The sequence below is a fragment of the Erinaceus europaeus genome, chromosome 13 (assembly GCF_950295315.1).
Source record: "Erinaceus europaeus chromosome 13, mEriEur2.1, whole genome shotgun sequence".
Classification (NCBI taxonomy): domain Eukaryota; kingdom Metazoa; phylum Chordata; class Mammalia; order Eulipotyphla; family Erinaceidae; genus Erinaceus; species Erinaceus europaeus.
This window is the reverse complement of record NC_080174.1, coordinates 48,596,905-48,612,201: the sequence shown is the minus strand read 5'-3', so window position 1 is coordinate 48,612,201 and position 15,297 is coordinate 48,596,905. Positions and strand designations below refer to the sequence as shown.

At 44.1% G+C, this 15,297-nt stretch overlaps 1 protein-coding gene across 2 annotated transcripts in view; it reads right to left on the bottom strand.

Annotated features, from left to right (window-relative positions):
• HDAC1 (histone deacetylase 1) overlaps positions 1 to 7,494 on the bottom strand; it is a 58,969-nt gene extending 51,475 nt beyond the window's left edge. The window contains exon 1 of one of the 2 annotated variants that reach the window (XM_007523259.3): positions 7,337 to 7,494. In XM_007523259.3, coding sequence (XP_007523321.1) covers positions 7,337 to 7,385 — 49 coding nt within the window. In that variant the 5' untranslated portion in view covers positions 7,386 to 7,494. The remainder of the gene's footprint in view (positions 1 to 7,336) is intronic. The other variant, XM_016188214.2, reaches the window with a different exon arrangement.
• Between the last annotated feature and the right edge of the window lie 7,803 nt (positions 7,495 to 15,297).

The window sequence follows — 15,297 nt, the reverse complement described above, 5'->3', positions numbered from 1 at the left end:
TTTTTACCTGGTTATCACTCAGGTTCAATGCCTGAATTATGAATCCACTAGTCCTGGTGGTCATTCTTCTATCTATTAATTTAATTATTATTGGATAGAGACACAGCAAAATTGAGAGGAGAAGGGGAGACAGAAAGGAGAAGAGACGACACAAGTGGTGGCACAACTGGTGGAGCATGCACATTACAGTGCACAAGGACCCAGGTTCAAGCCCCCGGTCCCCACCTGCACAGGGAAAGGTTCAGAGTAGTGAAGCAGGGCTGCAGGTGTCTGTCTTGTCTTTCTCCCTGTCTTCCCTTTCCTCTCAATTTCTGTTTCTATCCAGTAATAAATAAATAAAAATTAAAAAAAAAAAAAGAAACAGACACCTGCAGCCCTACTTCACCTCTTGTGAGGCTTCCCCCAACAAGTGGGGCGCGGGGGCTGAGCCCACCCAGGTCCTTGTGTATGGTTAATGTGTGCGCTTGACCCTGTGCACCATCACCCAGCTCCTCCCCCTCTTCTTCCAACTTTACTTATTGTGGGGGTACAAGGGAAGAGAATCAGGACATTTCTCTGGCATATGCAATGCAGGGATTCCAACTTGAGAGTCCAACACTTTATCCATTGTGCCATTACCCTTGTTGCTGAATTCCTGCTTATCTTTGTCCCAGACTTAAATGGGAACCCTAGCAATTCCCTTGCCTATTAAGTCTAGACTTAGCCAAGACTTAGATTTGGGGAACTAAGAAAGAAGATACCTTATGTAAAATCTAAAAAGGAAGGGGCGTAGAAGCATTCTTTTCTCTCTCTCTCAGAAATGACAAGACAGAGAGACAGAGACAGAGAACCAACACCTAGCACCGAAGCTTTTGGTGATGCCATGGGGGCCAAGCTCAAACCTGGGCAGTACAATGTAACTGTTTCTTTAAATTTTTATAGACTTATTTTATTTATTACACAGAGACAGAGAAAAACTAAGAAAGGGAGATAGAGGGGAAGACAGAGATAGCTGCAGTCCTACTTCACCATTTGTGAAGCTTTCCGCTTTCCCCCTATAGGTGGGGGCCAGGTGCTTGAACCCAGATTTTTTAAATTATCTTTATTGGATAGAGACAATCAGAAATCAAGAGAGATGGGGAGATAGGGAGAGAGACAACACCAATGTTTTACCACTTGTAAAGCATTCCACACTATCCAAGAGGGCTACTTCACTGACCTTTTCAACTTTCTCTTAAAAAAAAAAAAAGCCGTTGGTGGAGGGTAGATAGCATAATGGTTATGCAAACAGACTCTCATGCCTGAGGCTCCAAAGTCTCAGGTTCAACACCCCCCCCCATAAGGCAGAGCTGAACAGTGCTCTGGTTTAAAAAAAAAAAAAGTTATATCTGAATACAAAGGATTTATTATTTATATATTTATTTAATTTATTATTATTTATTTATTTTTTACCAGAGCACTGCTCAGCTCTTGCTCAGTCCATAACCAGAACTGAGCAATATTCTGGTAAAAAAAAAAATTTAATTAATTAATTAAATAGCACACCTGGTTGCACATGTTACAATGCGCAAGGACCGGGTTCGAGCCCTGGGTCCCCACCTGCAAGGGAAAAGTTTCACAAGTGGTGAGGCAGGGCTGCAGGTGTCTCTCTCCCTCTCTATCTCCCCCTTCCCTCTCAATTTCTGGCTGTCTCTATCCAATAAACAAATACAGATAATTAAAAAAATAAGAACTTTCAAAAAAGTGTACAAGGAGCCGGGTTCAGGCCTCCAGTCCCCACCTGCAGGGGGAAAGTTTTTTAAGTAGTAATAAATCAGTGTTTTACCAGAGCATTGCTCAACTCTGTTTCATGGTGGTGTGGGGGATTGAACCTGGAACTTTGGAGCCTCAGGCATGAGTTTCTTTGTATAAATAATTACTATGCTATCTATCCCTGGCCTCTCTCCTTCCTTCTCTCCTTCTCTCTCTCTCTCTCTCTCTCTCTCTCTCTTTCTCTATCTTCTTTTAATGAGAACACTGTTCAGTTCTGGCTTATGGTAGTACAGGGAAATGAACCTGGAATTTTGGAGCCTCAGGCTTGAGAGTCTGTTTGTATAACCATTATGCCATCTACCCTCTGCCCGCCTCTATCACCTCCTTCCCTCTTCCCTTTCTGGCTGTCTCTATCCAATAAATAAACATAATAAATATTTTTCTTTTTTTTCAATTTTTTATATTTATTTTCCCTTTTGTTGTCCATGTTGTTTTTCATTGTTGTTGTAGTTATTGTTGTTGTTATTGATGTTGTTGTTGGGTAGGACAGAGAGAAATGGAGAGGGGAGAGGAAGACAGAGAGGGGGAGAGAAAGATAGACACCTGCAGACCTGCTTCACCGCCTGTGAAGCGACTCCCCTGCAGGTAGGGAGCTGGGGGCTTCAACAGGGATCCTTCTGCTGGTCCTTGCGCTTTGCGCCACCTGCAATTAACCCTCTGTGCTACTGCCTGACTCCCAATAAAAAATTTTCTTTGGTGTAATACCCAAGACCAAACCCAGAGTCTCATATGCACTGAGACCTCCTCAGTCTAACTTTCTATTTTCACTGAGAGAAGCACTAGAGAACAAAGTATCATTCTACCATCCTCAGAAATGCATGTGAGCCACATGCTCTACTGCTGAGTCACCTGTCCTCCCCTCTACTTTTTTTTTTTCCTTTGACAGGATAGAGAGACTGAGAGGAAAAAGGGAGAAAGATACCTGCAGACCTGTTTTACCGCTCATAGAGCTTCTCTGTAGGTAGGGTCTGGGAGCTTGGATGTCGGTCCTTGTGCATGGTAATGTGTGCGTTCAACCGGGTGTGCACTGTCCGGTCCCCTTCCCTCTACTTTTAATTTCCTGTTGTTTTTGTTTGAGGCACTAGGAACAAACCGCTGAAGGTTATCCCTCACCACCCCAGCCCAATACTTATTGGGGGTAGAGACTAAGAGAAGAGGAAGAGAGAGACAGTAAGGAGAGACCACACCATCACTCAACCGTCTATGAAGTTTGTCTGTTTTTTTTTTTTTTTTTTTTTTACCTCAGTGGTAGATAGAACTCATATCTTCCAGGTACGAGGCCCTACATTTGACCCCCAGCACTATGTGGAAGCAACAAGGGTGAGAATGGGTGGAGTTTCACAGATGAAGGAGTAATGCTTTGCACTGTCTTTTTTTTTATGCTTTTTTTAAAAATTATTTTTATTTATTGGATAGAAATAGCCAGAAATCAAGAGGAAAAAGGGGAGATAGGGAGAGAGACAGAGACACCTGCAACACTGCTTCACCATTCACAAAGCTTTCCCCCTGCAGGTGGGGGGCAGGGCCTTGAACCTGGTTCCTCACGCACAGTAACACGAGCACTTAACCAAGTGGGCCACCACCAGGCCCCTTTGCACTGCCTCTAAAAACAGAAAAAAGCCATTGGGAGGTGACTTAGTGGATAAAGCACTGAACTCTCACATATGTGGTCATGAGTTCACTCCCTAGCAGCGACTGTATCAGGATGATGTCTGGTTTCCTTTCTCCATAATTTCCTCTCTCATTAATAAATACAATATTTAACTGGGGAATGTTATGCATGTACAAACTATTGTATTTACTGTTGAATGTAAAACATTAATTCCCCAATAAAGAAATAAATTTTAAAAAATAATAAAGTAAATAAATAAATAAATACAATACTTACAACACACACAGACCCAGGTTTACCACCCTGGCCTCCCCTGCAGGGGGACAGCTTCACAAGTGGAAGCAGTGCTACAAATGTCTGTCTCCCGTCTCTCGATTCCTCTGTTTTATCAAATAAAATAAAGTCTAAAAGTAAATAAATAAAAATAAGAGATTTAATACACACACACACAATGGCCTAAGTAGGCTGCTCACTGTTATCATGCATGTGTTAAAACAAAAACAAAAACAAAAAAAAAACCTCTAGATTCCTTCTAGCATCACCTTAAAAACAAAGCAAAAACAGTATCCCAGGCTGGAAAAAGCAGCATGAAGGTTATGCAAAAGACTCACACATGATGAAGTAAATCAATCTCACACCCCACCCCGAAAAAGAAACTCATGGATGAGTCTCCAAGTTCTCAGGTCCAATTCCCAGCACCACCATAAGCCAGGACTCAGGAGTACTGTATTTATCGTTCATTTTAAAAATAACAAAATAAGGGCCAGGTAGTGGCACACCTGGTTAAACACACACTATACAGTGCACAAGGACCCAGGTTCAAGCCCCTGGTCCCACCTGCAGGGGGAAAGCTTCACAAGTGGTGAAGTAGAGCTGCAGGTGTCTGTCTCTCTCCCTATCTACCTTCCTCACCCTCCCAATTTCTAATATTAAATATATTATATTATTTAAATTATTAAAATAATAATATTAAATAAAAATATTTTTAAAAATAACAAAACAGGGAGTCGGGTGGTAGTGCAGGGGTTAAACGCACATGGTGCAAAGTACAAGGACTGGAGTAAGGATCCCGGTTCAAGCCCCCAGCTCCCTAACTGCAGGGGAGTCGCTTCACAGACAATAAATCAGGTCTGCAGGTGTCTTTCTCTCCCCCTCTCTATCTTCCCCTCCTCTCTCCATTTCTCTCTGTCCTATCCAACAACGATGACATCAAGAACAATAATAACTACAACAATAAAACAACATGGGCAATAAAAGGAAATTAATTAATTAATTAGTTTAAAAAAAAAATAACAAAACATTGTGGTCCGGGAGGTGGTGCAGTGGTAAATCATTGGATTCTCAAGCATGAGGTCCCGAGTTCAATCCCCAGCAGCATATGTACCAGAGTGATGTCTGGTTCTTTCTCTTCCTACCTTTCTCATTAATAAATAAATAAATTCTAAAAAAAAAAAATTCTTTTTAAATTATAACAAAACATTCAAAATGGGGCTGGGTAGTGGCCACACTTTACCATATGTAAGGACTGAGGTTTAAGCTCCCAGTCTCGACCTGCAGGAGGGGAGCTCTCTAAGCAGTGAAGCAAAGCTGCAGTTATCTATCTCTATCTCCCTTTCTCTCTCTTTTTTTAATTTTTTGAAACCTTTTTATTTTATTTATTATTGGCTAGAGACAGAGAAATTGAGAGGGGAGGGGAAGATAAAGTGGGGGAAGAGACAGAGAGATACCTGCAACCCTGCTTCACCACTTGTGAACCTTTCCCCCTGAAGGTAGGGACCAGGGGCTTGAACCAGGGTCCTTGTGCACTATAATGTGAGTGCTTAACCAGGTGTGCTATCACCTGGCCCCTCTCCCTTTCTCCTCTCACTTTCTCTCTGTCTCTATCCAATAAATAAATAAGCAACAGTCAGCAGTCCAGGAGGTGGCTTAGTGAATAAAGAGTTGGGAACATGAGATCCCAAGTTCAACCCCTGGGATTGCATGTACCAGAAAGAAGCTCTGGTTCTCTTTCTCCCTCCCCACTTCTCTTTTGTTGATAAAAATAAATAAATAAATAAAAATAACACAGTAAGGCTGGCAAAATATCTCACTTGGATAAGGCATGGCTCTGCCATGAACTCAACCTAGATTCAAGCCCAGCCCCCACCACATTAAACGAAGAAGCTGCAGTACTGCTGTCTTTTTAATCAGTCTTGGCCTGTCTGCCAATATCTAAAGAAAGAAAAGCTACTAGGAGGGGTGGAATCCTGTAGGTGCCAAACTCCAGTGACAACTCTGGTAGCCAGAGGGGAAAAATAAAAATCTTGTATGGCTAGGGAGACTTTCAGGCCACAGGTGCTTAAGTCCTAGGTACAACCAAGCCCTCACACCACCTTAAGCCAGAGTTAAGTGGGACTCTGACAAAAAATAAAAGCAAGGCAGGAAATGGCACAATAGATAAAGCGCTGGGCTTTCAGGCATGGGATCTTAAGGATCTTAAGTTTTGATCTTAAGGATCTTAAGTTTGATCCTTGGCATGGTCTATGCCAAAGTGATATTCTGGCTCTCTTTCTTCCTCTCATTAATAAGTAAATAAATGTTTTCTTGAAATCCAGGAGCTGAGAGGTAACTCTGCAGTACAGTGTATGTCTTGCATGCATGAGGCCTTAGGTTCAATCCCTGGTACCCTATGTGCCAGAGCAGGTGCTCCAGTTTCTCCCTTTCCCTCTCTTGCCTTCTCTCAGGAGATAAATTCAAGAAAAACAAAGACATTCTGGGGATGCAGGTCAGTGCTACAGCACATGCTTCACAAGCATGAAGCCCTGAGTTCTGTATCAGCAACAGCTACAACAAAAGATCATCAGCTGAGATGGCCTCCTCCAAACACTCAACATCAAATTGCCCTGATGGGAAACTTGAGGTTCTTGTCTTTTTCCTTACTTCTACATTAAATGTCTGTCCCAAAAAGGTATAATCTAGTATCACTCATCTACATGAAAACTCAATGATTCACAACTGCCCTCAGGACAAAGTCCAACTTCTCTAAGAGAGGATTCCAGCTTTCCATGATCTTCCTCATTTCTCTATCTCATCACTTGCAACCTTCCCCTCACCCTACTTCTACACTCCTTAACTTCTACATCCTGCTCTCAAATACTCCTCAGCCATACTGCAAAGATTCTGTGCTCTCTAAGGTTGCAGTGGAAGTTGCCTTCCCTGCACCTGGCTGCAACTCTCCAGTTATTCCTCAGGACTTGGCTGAGATGTCACCTCGGATCCTGACTCTTGAGGCTACTTGGTGCCTCTTCTAAGCACTCCCAGAACTCTCAGCAGGGCGCTACAGAGCAATGTTCTCTGTCACCATCTTCCCCTCCAGGCAGAACCGAAGTTCAGAAGTGGCTTGATGATCCCCAAGGCCCCAGCACCTAAACACCTCTTGGAGCCGGGTAAGCTGTTTTCTTTGGCTAAATGAAGAAGTCTGCTGTAACTGGGTACAGCCTTCTCCTTCCAAGCCCACTCCCCACTCCCTTTCCCAGCAGAAACTGCAGGCCCAGCTCAGAGCCGGGGGAGGGGAGGCTGGTGACTCCTCCAGAACTCTCACCAAAGAGGTGGGGCGGCGCGGGACGGAGCAACACCTCGGTGTTCTCTGCAGGAAAAGATGCTCGCGACCTTCTCCATCACATTCGGCTCCCCCCACCCCGGCCTCCGTCTAGGACTCCCACTCAACTTTCCTCATCAGACTTCAGAATCCGCCCGGCGCCCCCACACACGCACACACTCCTTCAGGAAGCCCCCGACCCGCCTCCCGAGGCCTCGACGTCCCTCGGCCTCCCGCTCCAGCCCAGATCTCCCCTCGGCCTCGACCTCCCTCCCTCCCTCGCAGCCTCCCGTAACGCCCGGCCTCCCCCGCGCACCCCGCTCCGGCCCCGCCTCCGCCGCGAGGACGGCGCTCACCATCGTAGTAGTAACAGACTTTCCTCCGGGTGCCCTGAGTCTGCGCCATCTTGCTCGCCTCCCGACCCTCCAGTCAGTCTGTCCGTCCAACCTCCAGCCAGAGGATCCGCTCGGCGTCGGACTCTGGGGGTGGGTGGAGCCCCAGCGTGCTTGGCTCCACCCCTCCAGGGCTCACCTATGGCCGCGCAGCCCGGGCACCACTCTAGCCAATCAGCTTGCGCGGGGACAGCCCGGAACTCGGGAGGGGGCTAGGACTGCCCTGAGCCGCGGCCGAGGGCCCCCTGGGCCTGTACCAAAGGCTGCGACGAGGAGGGGAAGCTGCTCTGGGACTGTACCATTTACCTGTAAACTTTGCAGTCTCCTTCTTAGTTGAGAAAGTGCTTGGGGAAGACAGGCCAACTTCACGTTTTACAGTCTACCAAGGCCTGTGGGGGCGGGAAAGTGACTTGTGCAAGGCCACTCGGCTCCTGTAAGGACGGGACCTGAACTAGAGTTGGAAGAGGGAGATATAAACTGACAAAGAAAAGCTGTCCTGGGCCTACTGCAGCCCAAGGATTATGCAATGGTTTTACCTACATTGTTTAAGTTTTCTCGATTAGTCCTCACAATAGCTGTGAAGGAGAGGTTTTCCCCATTTTGCAAGTAAATTCAAACTTCTGTGACTTGGTCAGAGTCACAGTTCATAACCAAATTCAAAACGGTGGCAGAAGCTAGCTTTCTTATTCCAAAAATCTACCTGCCTGGTGCAGGCTACCCAGGAGGACTAAGAAGTGCCTTTAGATGGAAGGAAACTGAATGTCTCCTTATCCCAGAGCAGAGTTTCTCACCCTGGAAGCTACTGACATAAAAGACAGGATAATTTTTTACTGTGGGGGGACAGTCCTATGCACTTAGAGAACATTGCTACACCTTTGGCCTCAATTCATTAGACGCCCTTCCCCCCACAGGTACAATCTACACCACCACAAACCAAAAGCTGAGCAGTGCTCTAAAAAAAACTGCGAGTGCAGTAGCAGATTAAGCACAGGTGGCGCAAAGCTTCTGGGTTTGAGCCCTCTCCCAGGCTCGCCACCTGTAGGAGGTCGCTTCACAAGCAGTGAAGCAGGTCTGCAGGTGTCTATCTTTCTCTCCCTTCTCTGTCTTCCCCTCCTCTCTCCATTTCTCTGTCCTATCCAACAACGACGACATCAATAACAACAATAATAACTACAACAATAAAACAACAAAGGCAACAAAAGGGAATAAATAAATAAATATATATATATAAAAAAAAACAAGCTGTTGTCCGGGAGGTGGCGCAGTGGTAAAGCTTTGGACTCTCAAGCATGAGGTCCCCAGTTCGATCCCCGGCAGCACATGTGCCAGAGTGATGTCTGGTTCTTTCTTTCTCCTCCTTTCTCATTAATAAATAAAATCTTTTTAAAAATTTAAAAAAACAACGGGAGTTCGGCGGTAGCGCAGCCGGTTTAGCGCACGTGGAGCAAAGTGCAAGGACCAGCATAAGAATCCTGGTTCGAGCCCCCGGCTCCCCACCTGCGGGAGAGTTGCTTCACAGGCGGTGAAGCAGGTCTGCAGGTGTCTATCTTTCTCTCCCCCTCTGTCTTCCCCTCCTCTCTCCATTTCTCTCTGTCCTATCCAACAACAATGACATCAATAATAACTACAACAAAAAAACAACAAGGGCAACAAAAAGGGGAAATAAATAAATATTTAAAAAAAGACACCCAACTTCCTCCCCCTGTCACTTGTGACAACCAAAGTTGTCTCCAGGCTTTGCAAAAATGTCTCTATAGTAGGGCTGGGTGAGTGGCTCTCCCCATAAGAACCAACCACCTTATTGCATAGAGCAACTTTTAGCTGGTTGTTATTGGAAGCTTAAAAATTGAAAATTATGCAACTGAGTGGTGGCATACCTGGTTGAGCGCACACATTACAGTGTGCAAGGACCCAGGTTCAAGAGCTCAGTCCCCACCTGCAGGGGGGAAGCTTCATGAGTGGTGAAGCAGGGCTGAAGGTGTCTCTCTCCCTCTCTATCACCCCTTGGGCACTTGTATTTCTCACTCGGGAAATGCATTTGAATTATAAAGATAACAGAAAATCTAAAGGCTGGGCAATTCTGTTAAAGAAACAACAGAAGACAGGCTGGGGAGACAGCATAATAAGTATACAAAAGAGATTTTCGGCCCCACACCTGTGGACATCTAATCTTTGACAAAGGGGCCCAGACTATTACATGGGGAAAGCAGAGTCTCTTCAACAAATGGTGTTGGAAACAATGGGTTGAAACATGCAGAAGAATGAAACTGAATCACTGTATTTCACCAAATACAAAAGTAAATTTCAAGTGGATCAAGGACTTGGATGTTAGACCACAAACTATCAGATACTTAGAGGAAAATATTGGCAGAACTTTTTTCCGCATAAATTTTAAAGACATTTTCAATGAAACGAATCCAATTACAAGGAAGACTAAGACAAGTATAAACCTATGGGACTACATCAAATTAAAAAGCTTCTTCACAGCAAAAGAAACCACTACCCAAACCAAGAGACCCCTCACAGAATGGGAGAAGATCTTTACATGTCATACATCAGATAAGAGTTTAATAACCAACATATATAAAGAGCTTGCCAGACTCAACAACAAGACAAAAAATAACCCCATCCAAAAATGGGGGGAGGACTTGGACAGAATATTCACCACAGAAGAGATCCAAAAGGCCGAGAAACACATGAAAAAATGCTCCAAGTCTCTGATTGTCAGAGAAATGCAAATAAAGACAACAATGAGATACCACTTGACTCCTGTGAGAATGTCATACATCAGAAAAGGTAACAGCAGCAAATGCTGGAGAGGCTGTGGGGTCAAAGGAACCTTCCTACACTGCTGGTGGGAATGTCAATTGGTCCAACCTCTGTGGAGAACAGTCTGGAGAACTGTCAGAAGGCTAGAAATGGACCTACCCTATGACCTTGCAATTCCTCTCCTGGGGATATATCCTAAGGAACCCAACACATCCATCCAAAAAGATCTGTGTACACATATGTTCTTGGAAGCACAATTTGTAATAGCCAAAACCTGGAAGCAACCCAGGTGTCCAACAACAGATGAGTGGCTGAACAAGTTGTGGTATATATACACAATGGAATACTACTCAGCTGTAAAAAATGGTGACTTCACCGTTTTCAGCCGAACTTGGATGGACCTTGAAAAAATCATGTTGAGTGAAACAAGTCAGAAACAGATGAATATGGGCTGATCTCACTCTCAGGCAGAAGTTGAAAAACAAGATCAGAAAAGAAAACACCATTTGGGAGTCGGGCGGTAGCGCAGGGGTTAAGCGCATGTGGCGCAAAGCACAAGGACCGGTAGAAGGATCCCGGTTCGAGCCCCTGGCTCCCCACCTGCAGGGGAGTCACTTCACAGGTGGTGAAGCAGGTCTGCAGGTGTCTGTCTTTCTCTCCCGCTCTCTGTCTTCCCCTCCTCTCTCCATTTCTCTCTGTCCTATCCAACATCAATAATAACTACAACAATGAAACAACGAGGGCAACAAAAGGAAATAAAGAAATAAAAAGGGGAAAAAAATTTAAAAATTCAGAAAAAAAAGAAAACACAAGTAGAACCTGAAACGGAATTGGCATATCGCACCAAAGTAAAAGACTCTGGGGTGGGTGGGTGGGGAGAATACAGGTCCATGAAGGATGATAAATGACATAGTGGGGGTTGTATTGTTAAATGGAAAACTGGGGAATGTTATGCATGTACAAACTATGTATTTACTGTTGAATGTAAAACATTAATTCCCCAATAAAGAAATAAATTTAAAAAAAAAAAGAGAGAGATTTTCATACCTGAGGCTCCAAGGTTCCAGGTTCAATCCCCCACACCACCATAAGCTAGGGCTAAGCAGTGCTCTAGTCTCTATATAATCCTAATAATAGCAAGAATAGGGGCCGGTGGTGGTGTACCTGGTTAAGCGTTCACAGTACAGTACACAAGGAACTGGGCTCAAGCCCCCAGTCCCCACCTGCAAGGGGAAAGCTTTGCAAGTGGTGAAGCAGGTCTGCAGGTGTCTGAGGTGTCTGTCTCTCTCCCTCTCTATAACCCCCTTGCCTCTTGATTTCTGGCTTTCTTTACCCAATAAATAAAGATAATAAAAATTTAAATAATAATAATAGCAAGAATAAAAACAGCAAAAGACCAGGGATCAGATCTTGTTTCCAGTTCTGTGTTGCAGCTTCCCAGTTAGGCTGAGAGTGGCATAGGAGTAAAGTTTATGTGATTTGTCTGAGCCTCCATTTCTCCCTTGTAAAAGTAAGGATGAAGATATGAATACAAAATTCACCTATTCAGGCCGGGTGGTGGTGCACCTGGTTAAGTGCACATGTTTCAATGCGCAAGGACCCAGGTTCTAGCCTCCAGTCCCTAACTGCGGGTGGAAAACTTTGTAAGTGGTGAAGCAGGATTGCAGGTGTCTCTGTCTCTCTCCCTTTCTATCTCCTCCTACCCTTTTTATTTCTGTCTGTCTCTACCCAATAAATAAATAAAGATAATAAATAAAGATCCTTACTCCGGTCTTGTGTTTCGCCACGTGCACTTAACCCGTTGTGCTACCGCCTCCCAATTAAAACTTTTTAAAGTTGGGAGATGGGCGGTAGCGCAGCGGGTTAAGAGCACGTGGGGCAAAGCACAAGGACCCCCGTAAGGATCCAGGTTTGAGCTCCTGGCTCCTCACCTGCAGGGGAGTTGCTTCACAAGCAGTGAAGCAGGTCTGTAGGTGTCTTCCTCTCCCCCTCTCTGTCTTCCCCTCCTCTCTCCATTTCTCTCTGTCCTATCTAACAACGACATCAATAATAACTACAATAACAATAAAAAACAAGGGCAACAAAAAGGGAAATAAATATTTTAAAAAATGTTTAAGTTAAAAAAAATGCTCTAAAAATGTTTATTCATTTATTTATTTTACCAGAGCACTGCACAGCTCTGGCTTATGGTGGTGTAGGGGACTGAACCTGGGACTTTGGAGCCTCGGGCAGGAAAGTCTCTTTATATAATGATTATGCTATCTACCCCCTCTAAAAAAAATTTTAAAACAATCAAAGTTCACCTACTCTACTATTACACTGTCTAAATGAGGAGGGTTGATGGGGATCAGATCTGAGGTCATGGATAAGGCAACATTTTATAAAATACAGAGCAGGGGTTGGGGGTAGATAGCACAATGTTTATGCAAACAGATTGTCATGACTGAGGCTCCTAGGTTCAGTACCTGGCACCACCATAAACCAGAGCTGATCAGTGCTCTGGTTAAAATAAATAAATAAATAAATGTAGGGCAGTAGCACAGTAGGTTAAGTGTACATGGCAGGAAACACAAGGACCAGCATAAGGATTCTGGTTCAAGCCCTGGACTCCCCACCTGCAGAGGGGTTGCTTCACAAGCAGTGAAGCAGATCTACAGGTGTCTTTCTCTCCCCCTCTCTGTCTTCCCTTCCTCTCCCCATTTTACTCTCCATTTCTCTGTCCTATCTAACAACAGTGACATCAATAACAGCAACAACAATAACCACAACAACGATAAAACAACTAGGGCAACAAGAAGGGGAAAAAAAAGTCTCCAGGAGCAGTGGATTCATGGTGCAGGCACCGAGCCCCAGCAACAACCCTGGAGGCAAAAAAATAAAGCGCAGAGCAGGAACCACAAATGCAGGTGAACTGCAAAGGTCAGGCAGGGTATATAAATGAGTGAAACTTATGTAATATCTATATTGATTTGATTCATGTAATTTTCATATTTTAAAAAATATTTTATTTATTTATGAGGAAGATAGGACAGAGAGAAAGAACCAGACATCACTCTGGTACATATGCTGCTAGTGATCGAACTCAGGACCTCATTCTTGAGAGTCTAAATGTTTTATCCACTGAGCCATCTCCCGGACTACTAATTTTCATATTTTAAAAATAAGGTTCTTGTTGGGCCAGGTGGTAGCGCACAGGGTCAAACGCACATAGTGTGAAGCACAAGGATCAGCTAGCTTAAGGATCCGGGTTCAAGCCCCGGCTCCCTGCCTGCAAGGAGGTCGTTTCACAAATGGTGAAGTAGGTCTGTAGATGTCTTATCTTTCTCTCCCCTTCTCTGTCTTCCCCTCCTCTCTCCATTTCTCTCTGTCCTATCCAATAACGATGACAATAAAACAAGGGCAACGAAAGGGGGGAAGAAGCAAAAATTAAAAAAAAGAAAGAAAGAAAGCTTCTGTACTATGATATCTTTTTTTTGTTTTTAATTCTTTTTCTACTTATTATTATTATTGTAAAATATTTATTTATTTGATAAAGATGGAGAGAAATTGAGAAGAGAGGGGAAGATAGAGAAGGAAAGACCTAAAGAGACACTGGCAGCTCTGATTCACCACTCATAAGCTTTCCTCCTGCAGGTGGGGACTTGGGGTTTGAACCTGGGTCCTTGAGCATTGTAACATGTGTGCTTCACCAGGTACTCCACCTCCCAGCTCCCTTTTTAATGATCACCAGGGTTAACTCTGGGGCTTGGTACCTGTACAATGAATCCTCTACTCCCAGGAACCATTTACTTTTCTTTCTTTTGTTGATAGAGACAGAGATAAATTGAGAGAAAGAGGGGATATAGAGAGGGAGTGTACCACCCTCAGGCCCTCTGAAGCAGTAGTTACATTTATTTATTTATCTACCTATATAATATTTTTTTATTTATTAGATAGAAACAGCCAGAAATGGAGAGGGAAGGGGTGATAAGGAGAAAGACAGAGTTACCTGCAATACTGCTTCACCACTTACAAAGCTTTCCTCCTGCAGGTAGGGACTCGGGGCTGGATCCCAGGTCCTTGCACATTGTAATATGTGTGCTCAACCAGGTGCGCAACCACTCAGCCCCATTATTTATTTATTTTTATTTTCATTAGCGCTACAAAGATTATTGCTGGCGTTCTGTGCCTGCACACCAAATCTACCACTCTTGGCAGTAATTTTTTTCTTTTGTTAAATTTATTTTATTAATTACATATGAGAGAGTTTCAAATGTGACAGACAGAAGGAGAGGGAGTGGTGAGAGACATGCAGCACTGCTTTACCATTCAAGTTGCCCACCTGCAGGGGACTTAGGGCTTGAACCCTTTTATTTTAATTTTTATTATTTTTTATTAGGGAATTAATGTTTTACATTCAACAGTAAATACAATAGTTTGTACATGCATAACATTCCCCAGTTTCCCATATAACAATACAACCCCCACTAAGTCCTCTGTAGGGCTTGAACCCTTGAACCTGGGTCCTTGTGCATAACAATGTGTGCTCTCTACAGGATGTACCGCTGCCCAGCCTCAACAGTAGTTGTTGTTTGTTTGTTTTTGCTTTTTGTTTTATTTTGTTTTGTTTGCTTCCAGGGTTATTGCTGGGGCTTGGTGCCTGCACTAGGAATCCACTGTTCCTGGAGGCCATTTTTTCCCCCATTTTTGTTTCCTTTGTTGTTATTATTGTTGTCATTACCGCCATTGTTGTTGGATAGGACAAAGAGAAATCAAGAGAGGAAGGGGAGAGAAAGGCACCTGCATACCTGTTTCACCGCTTGTTGTTTTTAAAAGTTGTTATTGCCCATGACGGCAATAACAACAATAATAGTAATAACAAGGGCATCAAAAGGGAAAAAATAGCCTCCAGGAGCAGTGGATTCATAGTGTAGGCACCAAGCCCCAGTGATAACCCTGGAGACAAAACAAAACAAAACACTGCTATTGCCCTTACATAATGGTGGAGTGGGAGAGGGATCCTGGACATACCCGTTTCCTAGGAAGTTCTGGGAAAGGGGGTATAGTATTTTGGGATAGGGCTGATGAGTGTCAATTCAGGATGGCTGTTACCATTTTATGAACAACCCATTTTCTCTTCCCAAGGGAGAGGGATGGAAGTGGGGACCAAAGAGAAG